General features: G+C 35.9%; 1 protein-coding gene across 7 annotated transcripts in view; it reads right to left on the bottom strand.

Moving 5' to 3' along the window:
• Positions 1-22,089, bottom strand: part of RANBP17 (RAN binding protein 17) — a 328,773-nt gene that overhangs the window by 87,178 nt on the left and 219,506 nt on the right. For 5 of the 7 annotated variants that reach the window (XM_028497353.2, XM_028497356.2, XM_024115850.3 and 2 more), the window contains 3 exons: positions 18,360-18,419; positions 10,311-10,384; positions 9,202-9,282 (listed from right to left, as the gene is read on the bottom strand). In XM_028497353.2, coding sequence (XP_028353154.1) covers positions 9,202-9,282; positions 10,311-10,384; positions 18,360-18,419 — 215 coding nt within the window. The remainder of the gene's footprint in view (positions 1-9,201; positions 9,283-10,310; positions 10,385-18,359; positions 18,420-22,089) is intronic. The other 2 variants (XM_028497354.2, XM_024115851.3) reach the window with 1 other exon arrangement.

The following is a 22,089-nucleotide window of genomic DNA, read 5'->3' as shown; positions in this document are numbered from 1 at the left end:
GCCGCTCCGCGGCATGTGGGATCCTCCCAGACCGGGGCGCGAACCCGGTTCCCCTGCATCGGCAGGCGGACGCGCAACCACTGCGCCACCAGGGGAGCCCAATATTTTTTCTAAAGAGTATTATTCCTATAGAAATGCCTTCCATTCTGTTAAGAATGATAATCCATTATTAACCAGTGCAATTACTTTTCCTATCTTATACATATTCTAGTTATGGAAAGGAAGAATGACTTTTATAATTAAGACAAAAACTTTTTTACTATTAAAGCCTTGATAGTGGAAAATTAAAACTGACCCTTTTTACATTTTGGGTGTAACATGGAACTTCTTTTCACTTAATATTATTTTATAAAAAATAATTATGAAAGACCCATAATAGGCTATCAAGAAAGAGAAAATTATTCAATTCTAAGAAACATGAGCTCAGTTAGTAGAAATCTAAGGAAGTTCTGCTTTAGATGAAGAAAATCAGAATACAATTAGGAGGATGTCACAGATTGCATGTCCTCAAGTGCTGAAGGACAGGTTTAAAGGACCTAACATTTCTCAAGTGCCTACTAGGTGTAAGACATTTTATATTTGTTAACCCACCTAATCTTCATAATTACATTGTTAACTATTATTTATTATGTCTAATCTGTGGATAAGAAAACAGAAGCTCAGAGAAATTAAGTTACTTGCCCAAGATTATACATCTGTGGACTGAGAGTGCTGACATTTGACCTGAGGTTTGATTACAAAGGCTGTGTTCTTTCTACTGTACCACATTATCACCTGAACAGTTCAACTCAGAATGAGAATAGAGTTGAAAAATCACAAGCATGATCACAAAGCCTAAATAATTTCTGGTTAATGCCGTCATCAAAGAAGGGCTGAAGTGGGTTCTAAGAACATCTATTCAGGACACAGACACCCTCTGCTCTTACTTAGGGTTTACCCTAAGTGTTTTCTAGTCATGTGTCTCCTACTCTAGCTAGGGCACCTCTTGGGCATTCCCTGCATACTTAACTCACACCTTTCTTCAAGCCGTAATAATCTTACATGGTTCCATTTATGTCCCAATGAAAACACTGGCTTTTTCCTTCACATCATCCCCAAATGCAGATGTATATTAACTCTGTACAGTGGGGCTGATAAGCCTAATTTAAAATTTTAGGCACTCAGGTGTGGGTGTAAAAGAGTAGAAAATGCACTGGAACAAAAGTTAGGAAACCTGGGCTTTCCGCTTGACTACACCATTCAATCAGCAGGATGAGAGTCTGAGTACTATACTCAGCGACTCTTAGCTTTAGTTTTCCTCTTCAACAAATGAGGATATACCCAAGCTATCTTGGGTTGTGAGGACTGTTGTAAGGATCAGATGATGCAAATGCCTTTGCTAACTGTAAATCAGAGAGAAGATACAAAGAAGCAGAGAATCAACATTTACAGAATGCTTACTACTTGCAAGGTTAATTCTCACAATCCCATGAGATAGATTCTATTTTTCAAATGAGGAAACAAACTCAAACAATGAAATAAAACTTTCCAAAAAACAGGCAATTAGGATGATTTACATTCAAGCCCCTCTGACTCAAAGGCAACCCATTCCAGTTGCATATTAAGCAACTGTATATTTTGCTTATCTGTATATTATACTGTAAACTTTCTAAGGGCAGTGGCCGCATGTATGCATTTTCCTCAGTACATTGCTCTCAGTGGGTGCTCGATGCACTATGCGTTTCTGGAAGGTTGAAACAAGATCAGGGCTGATAGGTAGCAAGTCTTTCCCTGCTTACAAAGATGCAGATTTGATGATTTTTTCCAGTGTAAATCACTGAGTGGAAGAATTGCCACTCAAACTTCACTCAGTTAAACAGGGGTGGGGATCAATAAGCTAAGAAATATCTTAAGTAATTACCAAATACAATTCTCTTACAATTGCGAAGTTAAAAGTGACAGGGTCTATGCGTAATAAGAATGCTGCCATTAATAGGAATCTTCCTGTCAGTGCTGCTAATAAACAGCAAGTCATGTTTTGACAACAGAATATTTATGGTAGCAATAAACAGAACATTCACAGGAAGAATCTCATATGCCAAAGACGCATTTTCTGCAGAACTGCATCTATGCGCTTTGTACCAAGGCCAGCCTCACGGCCTTTTAATTACCTTCTAAAGAAAAAAAAAAAGGTTAAGAGTGAATTTTTTAACTTTTTCAATAAAGAAAAAAATGAGCGTTCATCTGAATATTTATATTTCCCTATAGGAATTCAATTCAAAGCTAGTTATGGTCCTTAAGAGGATCTGTAACTTTTTAAAAAAGGTAAATGGATACATCATCATTATAATCTTCATTCTTCTCTAAGAGACTAGGGTTCTTGTAAGTTGCACCATTTTAGTTGGGTGGCAGTACTAGGTTAGACTTCAGAGGCCTGTTGACAACAGTTTATAACAGTACAAGTGGTAATGGTGGTTAACAGTAACAACAGTAGTAGAAGTCCAGTAGAGTAAGAGAACTTAATAAAGGTCCCACATGGAACTTATAAATGGTGGAGCCAAGATTCAAATCCAAAGTTCAAAAGTCTGTGTGACTTGAAAGTATAAGCTCTTTTCACTAGGCTATCTCACGTCCATTTGATTTTAAAGATGCCAAATGATTCTACAGAGATCACTAGCTTCTTGAGATACAACTGAAACTGGAACTAGGTCCCAGAAGCGACAGGGAAACTGTTCTTTTAGGAGGCATCAAAACTCATTAGTGAGCCTTCATCACATCCAGGACTGAGCAAACTCCATAACCTGGCTGATACTAACTTACAAACAAAATGCTCATAAAATTTCTGTCTATATCCATGTTGTTATGAAACCACTGACGAAGGTGAAGATGGCCTTACTGATAGTTCGCATGACAAATGAAGGAAGGCAAGAAAAAGTTGAAAGAATGGTGTATCTTAGAGATGGTCAAAATTTTGAAAATCTGCATCCTTTGAAAAGAAGGATAACCAAAATGAGAATGCCCTGGTTTCTTAAGTTACAGGTACCACACACTTTAGCAGCTAAGGGGCACAGGAGCACCAAGTATGACTTCAATTCATGCTATCAAGTCTCTACTGAGCAACACCATATTTCATCAATCCTAAAACACCACTGATTATAAAAAACATCCTTATTATATGAGCTACTATGAAAGAAAAAGTATTTTAAAAATCATCAACTATAAAACATTTTATTTACAGAAGTGTTAAAATGTGACGAAATCTGTTTTAGAATCAAAGAAGTAGTATATTAGATGCATGATATTCACTAAGCACAAGAGGGTGGATAATGGTATTGATCTAGGCAATTATGTAAAAGCCATACATATTTACAAATATTACAGATAGAATTAGATCCTGATGATAGAAGAAAGTTCACAGATAAGAAAATTACCTGTTGGAAATTACTGTAGGTAATATAGTATAAATATACTGTAAGTATATAGTATAATTACTGAAATATTAGTTTAGTTATTTCAAAAGTAGAATTATGGGGCTTCCCTGGTGGCGCAGTGGTTGAGAGTCTGCCTGTCAATGCAGGGGACACGGGTTCGAGCCCTGGTCTGGGAAGATCCCACATGCCGCGGAGCAACTGGGCCCGTGAGCCACAACTACTGAGCCTGCGTGTCTGGAGCCTGTGCTCCGCAACAAGAGAGGCCGAGATAGTGAGAGGCCCGCGCACCGCGATGAAGAGTGGCCCCCGCTCGCCTGGCCCCCGCTCGCCGCAACTGGAGAAGGCCCCCGCGCAGAAACGGAGAGCCAACACAGCCAAAAATAAATAAATAAATAAATAAATTTTTAAAAAAAAAAAAAAAAAGTAGAATTATGCTCATGAACCCTACTAGACTAAAAAAATCCAAACAGGTATAACCAAAATGAAACATCTTAAGGGATACTAATAACTACTTATAAGGAATAAGAGTTAAGGTTTTGTATCTCAGTAGGAGAGGTAACAGTATGTTCAAAAGGCCTGCTATGTGATGAAGTTTTGAAACTATAGAGAAAGGAAACAAGAGTCCTAATCCCTAATAATTTACAACTTAATAGGAGAGAGGACTAGATAATACTAGGCTATATTATATTCATCACCAGAAATATGGATAAGAACTAGGTGTCCAAGAACATTAAAAAGAAAAGGAACAAAAATGAAGTATTTAGTAGTACCTACTATGTGACTGGATCAGTAGAACCAGGTGCGTTACTGTTAGATGACTTAGATATATTGTTATGTATTTATTATCTTATTTAATCCTTACAAAATCCTAAGAGATAGGTAATATTCCCTTTCTACAGATGAAGAAACTGAGTCTCAGATAAATTAAATGACTCATTCATGTTCTTTCAGTTAACATAGTGACTAAGGATTATAACTACTACAGGATGGCCCTACCAAGTTTTTAGCTAAACCTGAAAATTAAAAGAGACCTAAGTGAGTTACAATGGATCAAATGAAGAGAACAGCACATGTGACATGTGGTAATTCAGTGAAAGATAATGAAGGGCGTCAAGGGGAAGGCAAAAATAAATTTCCTTGGCCCAAGTATAAAGTACAAATTGTGGTTGAGTGGTAGATCAGGAAATTAGTTATGGGAACTCAATAAGTCAAGTACCATTAAAGAACTCAAGTTTAAATCGATAATTTTACTTTGACCCAAGAAGCAAGTGGAAGTGACTCTGGGCTTTTGGGAAGAAAAATGATCAGATCAAAACAATACTCGAGGAAGGTAATCCTGTGAAGCAAGAACATATAAAGAACTGAGAGAAGGCCTGCATAAGTGGGCTACAGAAGAGGAGTAGAAGATTCTCACCCTTGATGCCAGCACAAAAACAAACAAACAGAGCAGATAAATTACGAGATGACTTTTCCAAAGATGATAGAGACAGCAAACAAAGAAATAAATCAACATTTCTTTTGATGAGAAATGTTAATAGAAGTATGCCTGAGGGATGTAGCTGAAACTAGTTTTATTTAACATTCTGAAAACCATCTGGAGATGGTGATATTTGCTGAAATAAAGCAATACATTTTAATACTGTTTCACAAAAGCAGAATTACTACGGTTTATTACTAAATATTTCCTGTAACAGACATACCCAATTTTACTTCCATCCTTCACCCTTATTTCATTCTAGACCCTTGTTTCATCTTTCATCCTTTAGTCTTTCCTGACCCCCCACCTCATTCAGGATTCACCAAATCCTGGTGTACAGGAAGTATGGGAGATAGTCCCAGTCTTAGAGAGTCAGTCTGAAGCCAAATGGACGGAATTCTTTCTTTAACAGATAACCTGAGCCAGCTTCATGGGCGTCCAGACTATGCACTTGCACAGGGGCCTCTGCTTATAAAGGCCTCTGCTTGGTTCAATGCTCTGCTGCTGAGGACTTGAAATTCTTAATCATTTATGAACAAGGCACCCCACATTTTCACTTCGTACTGGGCCCCTTGAATTATGTATGTGGTCTTGCAATAACATGATGAAGTTATTAATTCTAAGAATTGTTTAAGTTAACATTATCAATAGGGTAAAGTGAGTTTGGATAAATTCATGAATTTATGTAGAACCCTTTAATGGGGTCTGTTTTTTAACAGCTAAAGATATTTTGGGTTTTCTCAAACCTTTGAGGATGATGTAATAAGGGCAGCTACCAACAGAGGGCCTAACAGAAAATGAAATTTCCTTTCTCATTATTATCTATCTGAAACCCAGAGACATGTAAACGCTATAAATTTTAGTAAACAATGAATTGCAGTAGAAATATTGATCAATTATTTTTCAAGGAAGAAAAATTTGAAATAATGATTAATAAACAGAATTTTGGATGAAATGTGACACACTTCCCTCCCTCTTTCTCAGCACTTAAAATACGTAAGTTTATTCGATAGCTCTGTATGACCCTTATTCTTGCTCCAGTTTTCCTGGTAGCTTCCTTGTCCTAATCACTTAAACAATCTTACCCCTTTCCCAATTAGATAGAAACTAGAATTTATGACTGGAAATCATTTCAAAGCAGGAAAAAGATCCCCAAGTATTAAACCTAACTGTGGAGGGCTGCCCCAGGACAGAGTCATTTCAACTCTGTGCCTGTTAGAGAAAGCTATTTAGAATCTGGAATTCTTGAAATTTAGTCTTGGAAATTTAAAAAGTACATTAAAAAGTTACTAGATATGTTTGCTAAATGTATCATATATGCCACATGTAATGAATCTGCCGGGAAAACAAACTTTCTCTCAAAAAGGCCACTGGATTTTAAAATTACAATAATCTTACCAATTTAGAGAGCTTCAAATTTACCAACAGAAACCTTGGGGTAAATGCAACAAGGGCTTTCCAGTTAAAATCTGGGGACTTAACGTAATGGTATCCTCCTCACACACATTATTATTTGGAAAACTAGACTATTTCTAAAAACGTCAAGTCCGCCTTTTCCAAGTGAAGACAAATTCTCTTAGAGAAGAGCTTGCAGGAGAAATACCCGACTTTTCTGTTTAGGACATTCAGTTCTATTTTCTGATTAACTTAAGGCAGAAGTCCTCAAAGTATGGTCCTTGAGCCACCAGCATCACCTGGAGTTGATGAAAATGCAAATTCTCAGGCCTCAGTCTGACCCCTCCTAAAACAAAAACTCTGGGGGTGGGGGTGGGGTCCAGGAATTTGTATTTTAACAAGAACTCCAGTGATTCTGAGTATCACTAAGGTTTGAGACAGTAACCATCGGGGCCAGGTTACCATTCCAGGTTACTCTGCCTTAGGCAAGTATTTACAAGGCTTTTTAGCGCTCCTTAAAAATGAGGATCTTTTGATTTCAATTTCCAAACAAGCAGTCAGATACAAGACCACCAAAGTTCAGAGACTGGCTGTGAGGACCATAAGTAATGAGTAAGATTCACTCTGAAGAAGATAAAAATAGAAAAAACAAAAAAATAAGTATTTGAAGACATGCATTATAAAAGTAATAAGGAACATTTAAAAATTTTATAGTAAGATAACATGCTTTTCATTTAGTTGTTACTAGTATTTTAAATACAAATATTTTGAATATTAATATATAAACATACTTCCATTTATAGAGGCCAAATGGTGATGATTTTTATCTTGCATAACTGTTTCTATTGCTGAAGAGTGTCACCTTATTTTTAACACAGAAATAATGTATTTGCTTTAAAATCAGGATTTAAAAACACATTACAATAAAGAAATCGATTAGAAACAACAAAACATGCATTAAGTAACCAGCAACTGCACTGAAATAGATACACCACTCACATATTCCATTATGTAAATGAATTCAAAGATATTTCATGACTGATCAGCTAGAAGGGACATAATGATTTATAATTCAAATAACTGAGCAGTGAAATCAAATTGAGTTAATATATATTTCTAAATATGCAAACCTGAAATAATTGTTAAAAAATATAAATCAATGTACCCAAGTTGAAATTATGCCTATCCCTTGGTTTAAAACGCTAGCTTTTAAACTTTTATCTAATAAGCTTTCTGAAAATACGATTCTTTTATTAACTTCAAAAAAGGAGTGCTCAAAAGCAGTAAATGACTTGTAAAATAAATGGCTATAATTTTAGGATTAAAGAATATATAAAAGGTATAAGTGATAGGAAAGGATCTTTAATAGCAGATACAAATAAATTAGGCATTATGTAAATCATACAAAAACCAATACAAATCAAATTAATTTTATATTAGATTTCAATTTCAACCTAAAAAATAGGGGAAATCTAAACATAGATATGTGCTATAAAATAATATAGGTTTCTTTCCAGATAATAGGTTCTCAAAATAATACATTGTGAAAAGGCCAGAGCTTGCAATACTAGGAAGTACTTATAAACCACTTCATATGTTAGAAATAAAGAGTATTTCAGCATTATTATTAAAAAAAAATACAGGTTGAGTTTTTTTTTTAATAAGAAAAAAATACATATCTTAAAAAGCCAAAATGACCACTGGAATTGGGTTGTACATCACTTTCCAGTAAAAAGGAAAAACAGCCTGGACAGGTGTAATTTATCATTTTTCTGATTTAATATCAAAGAAATATATTAAAATAATAAAAAGAATCCTGAAATCCTCAAAATTTGTAGTGATAAATAGCCCTCCCTGTCTTTATTGCATTATACCTACTAACAGAAATATTGCATGGTGGATTTTGCCAGACAAGGACGATTATTTTCCAATAAAAAGTTGCATATTAAATTCCAGCACAAAAGTGGGTGTCTAATACTTTGGAAATCTTTTATGGTTTGCCAAGGAACACAATTTTACACTTAACTAATATAAACGTATTCCTGGAGTGAACCTACATTAAAGATTTCCATCCAATGCCACCCATTTTCAGAATGTTGTCCTCATGTTAAAATATCAGCTAATCTTAGTGGTTAACTAAATCAACACTTATTTTTCACAACTCCTATATATTTAATAGCTAACATATAAAAGACAATCTACATACTTCTCTCGCACTGGTAGAAACATTATAATAGTATCAATTATAATCTAATAAGAAAGGATGATTCTGGTTTTAGATTTTAAAAATCTGCTAAAGAGAAATCTAAACATTTAATGTGTAATGGGAAATCTTATTTTAGAGTAAATAAGATGTTGATCTGGTAGAGGAAATAATCAAAGAAGAGGTCAAAAACCTTGTAATTCCCTTTCTATTACTCCTTTGTGCCTCTTAACTAGTGAAAATAATATTCGTTTCAACTGAAGAACACTGAAGAAATACTGATTCTTAGGAATTCAGTTTTTATAAAATAATATTTTTGGAACACTTTGACTTTCTTAACATTAGTTACATGCTTTTTTAAAACAAGAACGTCCTGACAATTATGAAAAATTATGGATTAAAACATATGTGGTTTGCATACTTTCTTATATATCCATTTATAAACCTGGATGGGTATAAACATAACTTTAACTAGGTAGAAATCTATATATCCATAGAAATTCAATTGTGACTCTGAATAAACTTTTCATATTATATAGCTAAGATAAACCTTTCAAAATTATGCATTTACAGATAAGGCTAAATGAAAGGCTTTTTATTAAAAAAAAAAAAAACAAAACCACACTTGAAAAATTATAAATAAGGAAAATACCTGGCCAACAGAATGCACTTGTTAGGTTGTTTATATACATTATCAGATATAGTAAAAAGGATATCCAACAGAAAGGTCATTTAGGAACTGAAGAGTCCTTGAAATGACAGGCTCACATCTTCCCCAGTATTTAAGGTTTGTAACACTAAATATGAAAAAAAAGTTTTTAATTATAATGAAGGTATTTGCTTGTGTAGGGAGAACATGGAAATACACATACACTCATGTCATTTAAATGACCTAAATCACAAATATCTCATAAAGTGGGTTTAAATATCAATGGAACATTTTCTACTCTTTTCATAGCATATTCAAAATTATGTACAAGCAATGCACAATGAACACTGCTCTCCAAATGGTGTATTATTCTATAAATTTAGTTTTGTAAATTAAAAAGTTGCCTAAATTTTTCACAGAAGAAACATTAAGTTTGTATCCAAAATAAACATAGTAGGGAGGGACAACAGGAGTTACAAAGGAAGTCAAATAGAGACTCACAGTTACTGCCAAGAAGTGAACCATCAAACTTGTGGTTCCAAAACTCACTTCCTATGATCATGATTGTTTATCTAGCTTTGTTCTCTGCAAGTAAGGCAGTGCTACCTATCTGTTACACAGATGAAGAAAGATGTCAAGTGGAGGCATAGAAGTTTAGTCTAAGTGTACAAAGTTATGTCTACGACCAGAAACTAGTTAATTTTGCTAATATTGTAAGGATAATTTAAGGACAGTTTCCATGAATATGTCTCTGACAGCCATAGGTTTCTACTGGAATCAATGAATGCCCTGTCTGAAGGCAACCAAATCTCTCTCAATGATTCCAATTTGCAATAATCTCTTGAGTTGTTCTTTAAAATTGAGTATTTTCTTTTTAATTAAAAAAGGCGGTCCAATTGAACTGAAGAGTCTAGGCCTGTAAACTTTTCAAAACCATGTTTTGATACTGCATACTGCAGTAGTACGGATACCTTGACAAATAACATCTTTTGGATGGTGAATTTTAAATACGTGAAATTAAGTTTCAGATAAGAATAATGCTACCATTCTAAGAATTAAAGCATAATTTAAAAAGTCTCGTATTAAAAATTAATATTTCTGGAGAGATTTAAGCACAGTAAAAAGGTCAAAGCAACACAACAACAGAAAAATCAAAGAACCAAAGCAGGAACTCACATTTTCGTCATGAACGTTTCTAGAACATGGTTGTCATCTGTTATTCCTAAGACTTCTGACATACGGGCATATACCTGCATGAAAACATTTAATTGTTAAAAACTTTATCATTAACATATATTTTCAAAAGACTATCCAAATTGAACAAATGTAAAGATTTAATGCATTGTTGCATCCACACTGATGTAGGGAACGAGTGGGGAGAACAAATTAAGAATTTAAAAAATTTTTTATAATTTAAAAATCTACCCTCCTCTTTCTCTTCCAGGAAGCACCTCCCTTATTTTGAAATATATACACACCCACATAAACCCACATTCACATACTCATTTTGTTCCCAGCATACCACATAACTTTTTTTTTTTTCTCAAAGTGGTAATAAAGCACGCCTTTCTCAAAGGCAGGTATATGTATGTAAAGGGCTGGAAAGTGGAGTGCCTCAATAAAAGATTCCAACATTTAAAAAATTTCCATCTATTCCAGATTTTAGCAAGCCATCAAATAATTCAGGATTATGTTAGGCAGCTATAAAAATAAGGATTTCAAAAATAAGAGGAAGTTAAAGAATTTACAGAAATTCTCCTCAAGTATCTCTCAGTAAGCTCCCCCAAATATACAGATAGGTCTTACTTTCCATGCTGAAACTGAAATCCCAGGCTCAGGGATTCTCTGCTGAATACATCGGGGCCTGGGAATCCACTAAGCTTCCCATTAGGGAGTGATGGTTGCAGAGTTTGGGGTGTAACATTTCAGTTCCAACCTAAGCCGCATTGAGCTTATGAACACATATCCCAGTACAAGTGGGAAAATGCCACTGGCAGCCAATGGAATATTCCCTCTAATAGCCTGGCAAAGCTGAGAGGTGGGTTGACACCTTCATACTCCCTGATGCTCTGGTATGATTCCAGGTTATCTCTGCCAGACACCAGCTGTATGGGATTTCTCTTCTCTGATTTGATTCCTTGTGACTGTGTTCTCTTACTCTCTCCTGATCTGCCTATTTCCTATGGTATATGGCAACTGAGCTTTCACTCCCTCTGACCTTTTGTTTTTCATATGTAAACACTACCTTGATATAATGTCATAGGTTGTGAAGGTGAGATAAAAATCACAGGACACCACAAATCATCCAGAGTTACATGGTGATACAGGGGAGGAAAGCTGTTCATTGCAGAGATCTCATGTTTGGATTTTAAACACTATTCAACCAGAAGCTTGTGTTCCAGGCTTTTGACTTAAGTCCTATGACCAGGAGCTCCTCAGGCCAGTAGAGTGAATCAGAGGGAGAAAGAGAGGGAAAGGAAGGGGCAGGTGAAAGAAGGGGCAGAAGCGGAGAGGGGAGAAGCTGGGGGAGAGAGAAAGAAAGGAAGATTGAGATTCAAATTCCTGTTGCTTCTCTTGCTAACTTCTGAGCCCTAATTGAAAAGCATTTCAATTCCAGGATCTGTGACTTGGCTCATGAGAGTAGGCCTTCATCTCTTGTAAGATCAAAGCTATCACTGTTTTTGTAAGATGTCTGCTGAGAAGAGGGAGCTAGGGAGAAAGAACCTAGGGAGGTTAGTTACCACCAAATCCTCAATCATCAGAAACCTTTAAGCCCATAGAAGGCTCAAAGGAAGAATGGTTGTAAAAAGGGAAGTTTCCCTATCTCAACATGATCCAAAAGCTCTCTCATGAATGGGAGTAAGTCGGGCCCCTTGGAAAATCTGATATTGATATGACTATGGCACACAAGGCCCTTCACAACTTGGCCCCAACCTACCTCCTCATCTATCATTGCCCTCAACCTGAAGCCACAATGAAATACTCATAAAATACTGAGGCTTCTCATGCAGTTACAGATGTCTATGAGTTCATGTGCTGTTCATTTTTCCTGCATCAGCCTTCTTCCTCCTCTTCCCCTGATTCTCATTCAAAAGTCATCTCTGAAGCCTTCCTTCCATTTCCAGGTAAGGTAAGCTGCGCTCTCCTTTATGTTCCTATAGCGTCTGGTCCATTCCTCTAGCATGGTGCTTTTCACATTGTAATTGTTTGGGTGTCCATCTCCCCTACTACACTGTATTTTTGTAAAATAAAATTTTACACTTTCAAGACTTTACAAATGCTATTTTTTATGGCAAAGATCAAATTAATCTAATTTTGATTTTGCCCATGCCACACTGAATAATAGAAATGTAACAAAAATGTGATTTTAAACATGAAGACATGTAAACATATTAAAAATATTTTTTAAATTGATAGTCCCTGAAAGGAAGTTTTCTGTTGTGTCTCTGGCATTCAAGAAAGAAGGAATCTAAGCAGGCAGGTCTGTTGTGCTCTGCTGTCAAAACAGCTTCTCAAAGCATCAGATTTGACCCAATAAGATACTGGAAAAAACAGTCAACATTGACACATGGCAGTGCTTTAATCCACAATTATCCTTGTAACTTGCACCATTCCTTTTATCATCCATTAGCTTTGATTCCCATTATCCCATCTAGAACTGTGTCAACGCTTTTGTCCCTAGGGATTTCTCTCCACTACTAGGATCTGACAGCCAAGCTTGAGTACTAAACAGGATCATTACCTCTTAAATCCACTTATCTGATCTACTGAATAGTAAATTGAAAAGCTCATTAAGAGCAACAATCTGATTTGTTTTCATGTGTGACAGGGTCATTTAAAATCAATGTATGATTACTGCATTTCTTTTAAAAGACCATCTCACATTTTCCAAGGCACCTTATCATTCAAAGAGCATGCAGATAATATGAAAATGTCTTCGAACATTTGAAATGTAGTTATACCACAGATACACATAATTTGGGGGTGAGGACTAATCTGTCCAGTGAGGAAATATCTATAAGATTATTTATCATAAAGCACAAGTCAATGAAAGTTTTCTACAGAAAAAATTCTTACACAATATTTAGGGGTTTTCAACATTTTCTAAAACTTCTATCACTTCATCAAAAATAATTTTTATGACAGCAAGAAGAAACTACATCACAATACATACTCATTTTAGGGAAAGATATAGGAGTTGGCATAGGAATGCAAGAAAAGGAAAAAAGCTCACTTCTAGTTCATAGATTCCTAATCTTTTATTTCATAATCAATTAAGATAATTTGATCATAGTGAAAAATAAGCAAAAATCTAAGAAATAAGAGACTAAAAAGCCCATTTGTGTTATCCTTCTCTGAAGGATACAATGAAGTTGAATAAATCGTTATGCTTTTGGTTATGTGTTTCACATAACCTAGTTTTTGCCTGTCAGCCTGTGCCTTCCTCCCTTTCTTCTTCTTCTTCTTTTTTTTTTTTAATATGCCTGTCTTTCTCTGTTAGACTACAAACTCCCTGAGGGTGGAGATGATGCTCTGTCTTTTATCTCCCATGCCTAATACTCAATAAATGTTTGTTAAATGAATAACAAGAATGTAATGTTAAAATGTGTATTTTGGCTGATTCCATTTCATTCATAATTTTGTAACAAAAGGAAAACAACCAATAAGAGGTGTGTTTTTTTACAAAGAATTTTTTTTCCTGTAAAAATAATATATTCCAAATTCTACTCACTCAGGTGACCACTGGTAAAGTTTTGTTATTTAAAAAGATATAGTTCTTTAAAATTGTTACTATTTTTTAATTGAAGTAGTTGATTTGCAATGTTGTGTTAGTTTCAGGTATACAGCAAAGTGATCCAGTTATACATACATACATATATATATATATTCTTTTTCAGATTCTTTTCCATTATAGGTTATTACAAGATATTGAATATAGTTCCCTGTGCTGTACAGTAGGTCCTTGTTGTTTATCTATTTTATATATAAAAATATGTAGTTTCAATGCTTAAATATTTCTGGAAGAAGCTCTCCCTGTAGATTCAGTAAGAGGAGCTCTCTCTCCTCCTTTGGATACTCAGAGCATCCATTGTTGCTGGCCTATTAGTGGCACTTCTCATGTAATAGAATACTATCTTGTTGTAGTACTAATTTTCTATGTTTATATGTGTTTCCTCCATTACTTCAAGCACGTGCTGCCTGAGGGCAGGGAAATGTCTATTTCTCTTTACATCTCCAGAAGTACTCAGACCGCTATCTCGATAAACTTAGCAACATACAAAAAGCACAGGTTTTGGTCCCAAAGATAACTGGATTTGAATTCTGCCACTAACTAGGTGTTACTTAAAGTCTCTGAATCTTGGTTTCCTATCTGAAAAACAGGAATAATAATAAAACCTACTTTATGGGCTTTTGGGAAGATTAAATGATGATACCTAACACAGAACCTGACATTTAGCAGCTACTCAACAAATGCTGCTTCCCTTCCTACCCCCTTTCACGGACCCTTTCTAATAGTAGGTGCTAGTATTGTCAGCTACTACCTTTCCAAGAGAAAGCTCATTACATAAAAAATAACAGAAGGATAAGAAAGGGCTTACCTTGAAGACTTTCACACAGAAAAAAGGTTAAAACAAACAAAACCCTAAATTTGTATTAACTTTGAAATCTTGCTAATCATGGTCAGAAATGGCATTTGTTAAAGGCATAAAGCTTCAAAATTTCATGATACAAAACCAAATTCTTTCTACTTCTAAATAGTTATTGTCTTAGAAGGTAGAAAAATTACCCATTTTAGCCAGTCATCCATCTCTCTGGCTCTTGAAATACAGGAAGTCATTAGAAATGTTAAGAAATTATCATCATTACAGACATAAGAAGGCATGCTCCTAAAAAACTGTCTTACTATGTTTTCTTATCTCTAGTCATTCTACTGTGACTACTGCTTCTTTTAAACTTCAGAAAAGAGTATTTGGATATGTATATAACACTTCAGTGACCCACTTACGTTCTTTAACTTCTAAACTAATCAAGTGACAAATAATGTCTGAGCATATGCAGGTAGTTGAAATGATCTTATATCTGGTTTTTAAACAAGAAGCCAGACAAGATAAGAAAACCAGACAAGGGAATACACATACAAACAGCAATAAGGTTTTGAGCTGTAAATTTAATTTAATAAAGAATAAAAGCATGTGCTGTGATAATTTTAAAAACTGCTTTCTTTTTCCAAGCCTAATCCTTGTTCTTGGGTATCTGCAGTGTTGTCTCTAACATTCTGGTTATAACTTTGAAGAAACTAATTATGTCAATCCTTAAATTTGAAGTAGATTACAGAACTGGGAAACCCAGAATATTAGTTCTAAAGGTTGTATGGATATATAATGACAGTCACAGAAATTCAATAACAGCCCTCTATGAAATGTACTCGAAAGCACTGCATGAAACAAATTAAAAAGAACAATGAATCTCTCATTGTGTGCAAATAAGAAAATAAGAGAAAACACTGGTTCTATAGGTTTTCATAAGAGTTGTTATAATGAATTAAGATTTTGGATAATGAATCTTCCGAAAATTACAATAAGTTAATACCCTTAGGCCTTCTATAAATGTTTAAGATGTTATAACTTCTCAAAGAGCTTTTATAATCAGCTCAGTGCAGAAAATTAGCAGTGCTGTGGAAATCAACAACAAAGTATTTTGCCATCAGATGACATACTTTCCTGAACCAATTTAGTGTAAAAAAATTCACATCCAATAATACAAAACTGATACCATAAAAATTTAAAAAACTCAACAATTATGAATTTTAAAGTATTGTTTTAATCTATTGAAATGATGTATAAATCAAGATTTTTATTTTTTTTGAATTTTATTTTATTTATATTCTTATACATCAGGTTCTCATTAGTTATCCATTTTATACATATTAGTGTATACATGTCAATCCCAATCTCCCAATTCATCCCACCACCACCACCTGCCCCCCACCACTTTCCCCCCTTGGTGTCCAAGATTTTTAACTGAATGTAATTTGGTAAAACAAAACCTGTCACTGGAAAGCATTCAATATAATAAAAGCATTAATGTTCCTTAGGAAAAGAATTTTGGAACAGAGTGTGAACTCACTTATTATGAGTAAGAAACCAATTTCCATATTTTTGTCTTAGGCTTCAAGTGCCCTTGAAGCCAATGCAGTGCTCTCTATATGAGATCCATTAAAGAGAAAGGGAGGGGAGGGAGGAAAAGGAAAGGTGTAGAGGAAACTAACAGAGCATTTAATGACTTGGATCTAAACAGTTTGGAACTAAAGATATTGAGCTCTCTCATTAACGTTTGAAGCAGAATAAAACATGATCGTCACAATTAACTTGTGACCATATCAAGAGAATTAATAGTACAGACATCATTGCTGCATATTAAATACATAAACTTAGTGATAATGAATAGATCCACACTAATCTTGGCTGACTAATTTTTCCATATCATTTAAAATAACATCACAAAATATAGGACCAAAATTAGGTAAAAAAATCTTTTGCTAAAATTTAGACCATAATTTACTTCGGAAACCAAGCGGTAAAAGGTTAGGAATCTGCCTGCCTCATTCAGTGGAATACAGAATGACATCTGATAAAGAAAAGCTGGCTATGGAGATATAAAATAAATATGAATGCTAAGTATTTATTTCAATTAGAATATCTGAACCTACCATCTGTGGTGGCCATCTTGCTAAGGGGACATGTACCTAACAAATCTCTTAAGAGGCATTCCCAATCTGCTTGAATAAGCTATTGTATAAGAAAACTTGGAGCGACCACTTTGGCCTCACATTTCCTTCGCTCCACATCCTGTGGCACAAAGCATGAACTCAGCAGGCTGGGGTACAGGGCTGCCTGCTGCCTTGTGATAATCCCCTCTCCCAGTAGGGGCCTCCACTGATGCATGGCTAAGAACATGCTTCCTCTTTTGCTTGCACCCCAGTGGGGTTTCCATTCCTCACTTGGGCCCAAATCCAGACTGCTAAGGAAGGGCTCCAGATGCCGCCAGAGATATTTTTGGATTAGTTTCTAAACAATCATTTATTAGAAAGAGGAGTACAGGTACAGTGTGAAAACCAGCAATACTGGTAATTTTGGAGAGATTCTTTCCCTCCTGCCCTGACCAGATCTAAGGTCTAACTACCACCTGTTCAACAGAAGCTGGCTGTTTGCCCCATTTTCCTTCAGGGAGCCACTGACTAAGGATCTCCACCAGCATGAACCTAATGTCTCCCGACAGGCCTTCACTAGCCAAGAGGGACCTGGGTCGAGAGCACCAGTTATTGGTCACAGGATACACAGTCCATAGAAAGACTCCTGTGGTGCAACCAGCTGAAAGCCAACTAGAGAAGATGGGGAGTGTACATTTGTCCTGACACAGCTTTGTTCCCGCTGGCTGCCAATTCACTCCATATCTGGGGCCAAGCTTCTGTTAAACTAGTCTTCTGTAGCTAAAGCCATGGTAAAGTCTTGGGTAAATATATTATCTTTCCAAGCTCATACAATAAGAAGCGAACCATGGCTATGACACAGGACTACTGGAAGAAGGTGTGATTAATTTTGGTAGAAGGTTTTGAGATCATGGTTTGAAGGGGCATTTCAGGCATCTGATTCATAATTCTTTGCAACAGCAAATTTATAAGATGACATGATTACATTTTGGAGCAAAGAATTGATGCTGGATGAAGTTTGTGAGAGAGTGATGGTAGAGGTGGGGAACTGGGAAGTAAAAGATTTTGTTTAATCCTTTACACCTCTCAAAGGTGTCTGCCAGAAACATATTCTGGCACAAGAGATACATGTGCTCTAGATACTGTTCAATAACAGATGCTATTCATTGTAGCCAAATACAACTTTCTCCTTTCAGGTATGAATAACTGGTTAGAATTGGCCACTTCAGAAACATTATAATCAAGAAACCTAGGCTGCTTTCATACTATGCAATCACACTAAACAGAGGCTTCGCTGTTAATACTGACTATCGAACATCAGCTGACTATCGAACATTTCGTTATAAAACATGCACACTGTAGGATTCCACAGTGCATAAAAAAGGGAATCAAGAAAAATGCACCCCTACACTTATCACTGTGCGTGTGCCTATTTTAATAATAAGACTCTGGGGCTGTGGTGAGACAAGCATAAAGACTGGTGATCCACCACAATAACCAGCCGCTCAACTCACCTGAACTATTTTCCAAGCCTTCTCTGGAACTCTGGACACATCACTCCTCAGGCGTACAACCTAAAAAGCACAAAGTTTAGGGACCTGCCACCTGGCGTCAGGGATAAGGGAAGAGCAGAAGTCCTTCCCAACTTCCGATACAGGGAGAATGTGGCTCAGGATTTTGTGGTTGTCACTTAAAATATTCATGGGACTTTGATTTTATTCTGGAGGCTAGGATCAGAGGCAGAGTGAAGTGCTGTTCAAAGCCTGGATGTGGGTATATGGATTACAATGGGTTTGCTTCCATGAAATAATTCAAGAAACCAATTACTAAACGATAGCCCTGAAAAAGAACAAATTATAAATAACACCTAACAGAACTATTTTTAAGAATCTCTTAATACTGCTGTTTCCCATGAGACACTCTCATTATGCAAGTGTGGCAACTGGGGCTAATGATATAAGTAGGCCAAGTCAACTTTTGAAGGGTAAAAGTATATGCTCAATAAATGAAACTCATTTCTGTAGTCACTCAGAAAGTTAAGCAAATCGCATTGAGTCTTCCACCACTTAATCTAACTCTTGCACACACACTCTGCCTCCACCCTGCCTCTCTGAAACACCTCCCATTTCCTACATACAAAACAACTGCTGTACCTTCCTCCTATGAGCCACTCAACTCTCTATCCCTTTAGGAAGGACAACCTGACAAAAAGAGTAAAGGAATAATGGCCCATGGAATGAAAAAAGGGCTGCCAATGACATTGTGCATATTTTTACTATTCTGTCAAATCTGCTATTTTCATTATTATTCTCAAACTTTACTCAAAAACGTTGATCCTATAGTCCTTTGTAGCTTTTACTTTCTGTCTCTCACACTAGCCTAATACTAAAGTTAGTGAAAACTTTAACTTACCCTAAATGCAAAGGATCAGAGTTCACCTTCTGATGGCCTACTGACGTCTTCAAACACTAGTATCTTAAAACACTAATAAACACTTCAAACTTTCTCTGAGGAGGCAATATACGCAGCAATAGGCTAAGTACCGCTTCCATCCTAGTCTTCCTACTGAATACTTTTATGTTGAAAATTAGCTATAACATATGCAAAAGTCTAACCGGTGAACAAAGACAACATGCAGTTGCCCAGGAAGCATAGTCTTCTTTCAGTAAGAAGACAGAAATGAGCAAGTTGAGTATATATTTTAGATAACTTCAACTAGGAGGAAACACAGAACGCATGTCTAGTGCAATGCACATGGGATACTGAGTGAGACTACTACTTGCTAGCCTAGCACAGTGCTTGGCAGATAACAGACATTCAATAAATATTTTATTTAATAAATTAACTCTATAATTCTAGTAAAATTAGTTAGCCTCTAAGAGTCTCAGTTTCTTCATCTGTAAAATGGAAAGAATAATATCACAAAATAGAAGGCAGTCTAGTGAAGTGGTTAAAGATAGATTCTGAAGCCCAAGACTAGTTGGATTCCACCACTTACTGAGTGATTTTGAGCAAACTGCTTACCCTGTACACCTTAGTTTTCTCAAATGTAAAATGAGGATGATAGTTGGCCCTAATTTACAGAATCTTTGAGAGGATTAAAGCAGTTAACATATGTAAAGCACTTACAACAGTCCTGGTACATGGTAAAATTTCCATAAAGTACTGGCTATTATTATTGGGTTGGCAGAAAAGTTTGTTCTGTAACATGGCTCTAGTAGCACTTAGTTGTCTTTAACTTCATTCGAAACAACTGTGTTAGATTGTATGTGGCAGCTGTCATATGATCGTGCATTTAAACAAAAACTTATCAAAATGGGTGAATTTTTGTGTAGCCACTTTAATATTGAAGCTGGAAGAAAAAAAGCAACATATTCAGCATATTATGCTTTATTATTTCAAGAAAGGTAAAAACACAACTGGAATGCAAAAAAAAGATTTGTGCAGTGTATGCAGAAGGTGCTATGACTGTTCGAACGTGTCAAAAGTGGCTTGCGAAGTTTCATGCTGGTGATTTCTTGCTGGACGATGCTCCATTGTCGGGTAGACCCGTTGAAGTTGATAGCGATCAAATCAAGACATTAACTGAGAACAGTCAGCACATGGGAGATAGGTGACATACTCAAAGTATCCAAATCAAAATCATTTGCACCAGCTTGGTTAATCGCTTTGATGTTTGGGTTCTACCTAAGTTAAGCGAAAAAAACCTTCCTGACCATATTTCCTCATGTGATTCTCTACTTAAACGTAATGAAAACGTTCTGTTTTTAAAACAAATTGTGATGGCAATGAAAAGTGGATACTGTACAATAATGTGGAACGGAAGAGATCGTGGAGCAAGCGAAATGAACCACCACCAACCACACCAAAGGCTGGTGTTCATCCAAAGAAGGTGATGTGTATATGGTGGGACTGGAAGGGAGTCCTCTATTAATGAGCTCCTTCTGGAAAACCAAACGGTTAATTCCAACAAGTACTGCTCCCAGTTAGACCACTTGAAAGCAGCACTCATCGAAAAGCGTCCAGAATTAGTGAACAGAAAACGCACAATCTTCCATCAGGATAACATAAAACCGCATGTTTCTTTGATGACCAGGCAAAAAATGTTACAGCTTGGCTGGGAAGCTCTGGTTCATCCGCCATATTCACCAGACATTGCACCTTCAGATTTCCATTTATTTAGGTCTTTACAAAATTCTCTTACTGAAAAACATTTCCATTGCCTGGAAGACTGTAAAAGGCACCTGGAACAGTTCTTTGCTCAAAAAGATCAAAGGTTTTGGGAAGATGGAATTATGAAGTTGCCCGAAAAACGGCAGAAGGTAGTGGAACAAAACAATGAATAGGTTGTTCAATAAAGTTCTTGGTGAAAATGAAAAATGTGTCTTTTATTTTTACTTAAAAACCAAAGGAACCTTTTGGTCAACCCAATATTATTGTCATCAAATGCTGTATTATATACAGCACTGCCAGCACAGTGTCAGGAACACTTGGAAAGTTTTTAGCACACAGTATGCACCAAATAAACATTAGCTATTAGCCATTAGAATACGTGGTCACTAAATGGCCACTATTATTATTAAGTAAGATAGTCAAATATTAGTCTGGCATTAAGATTATGAGGCATGTACCAAGATGACGGTCCCTTTTATTTATGCTTTATCTGGACTAGATGGTGGAAAATAAATATTTCTTCTAAACTGGCATGTGAGTAGCTTTAATAGTGGTTAAAGAAGAGTGATTAGAGGGAAGACAGCCCCAGTGAAAGACAGACTAACTCCTAATCTTCTGTCTTCTACCTATAACTTCTATTTTACAGAGGCAGAACAGTAAATGTGATGGGAAAGGAGACAGGAGGAAAACAATGCTGTGTGGTAGCAGGTGATGTTTTATCCCAAGGGCTCTGTACCACCTAAGTTCCTGATTTCAAAGCCCTCATCTTCCTTTTTAGAGTCATCACAAGTTCCTGTTTCCTGTCTGCAGGATAAGTTCTCATCTCTGGGTTAAGTAGATGATTTACATCCCTGTGTCCAATAAATTATCAAAGTCTCCCCAATTCAGGTAAACAAGTCCATCCGATTCTCTGAGTTTTCTTTGCTAAATTAAATGCACACAGACAAGGGGTTCTAGAACGTCATCATTAGAGTTTTAAGTTATCAAAAAAGTTTTTGTGTGATAGGCCCAGTAAGAACAGAAAGGGGCTGCCTTTCATATATGAATATGATATTGATCTCTGACACTAGA

This window comes from Physeter macrocephalus, chromosome 2, assembly GCF_002837175.3.
Source record: "Physeter macrocephalus isolate SW-GA chromosome 2, ASM283717v5, whole genome shotgun sequence".
In the NCBI taxonomy this organism is placed as follows: domain Eukaryota; kingdom Metazoa; phylum Chordata; class Mammalia; order Artiodactyla; family Physeteridae; genus Physeter; species Physeter macrocephalus.
The sequence above is the reverse complement of the archived record's forward strand: the minus strand, read 5'-3'. Positions and strand labels throughout refer to the sequence as shown.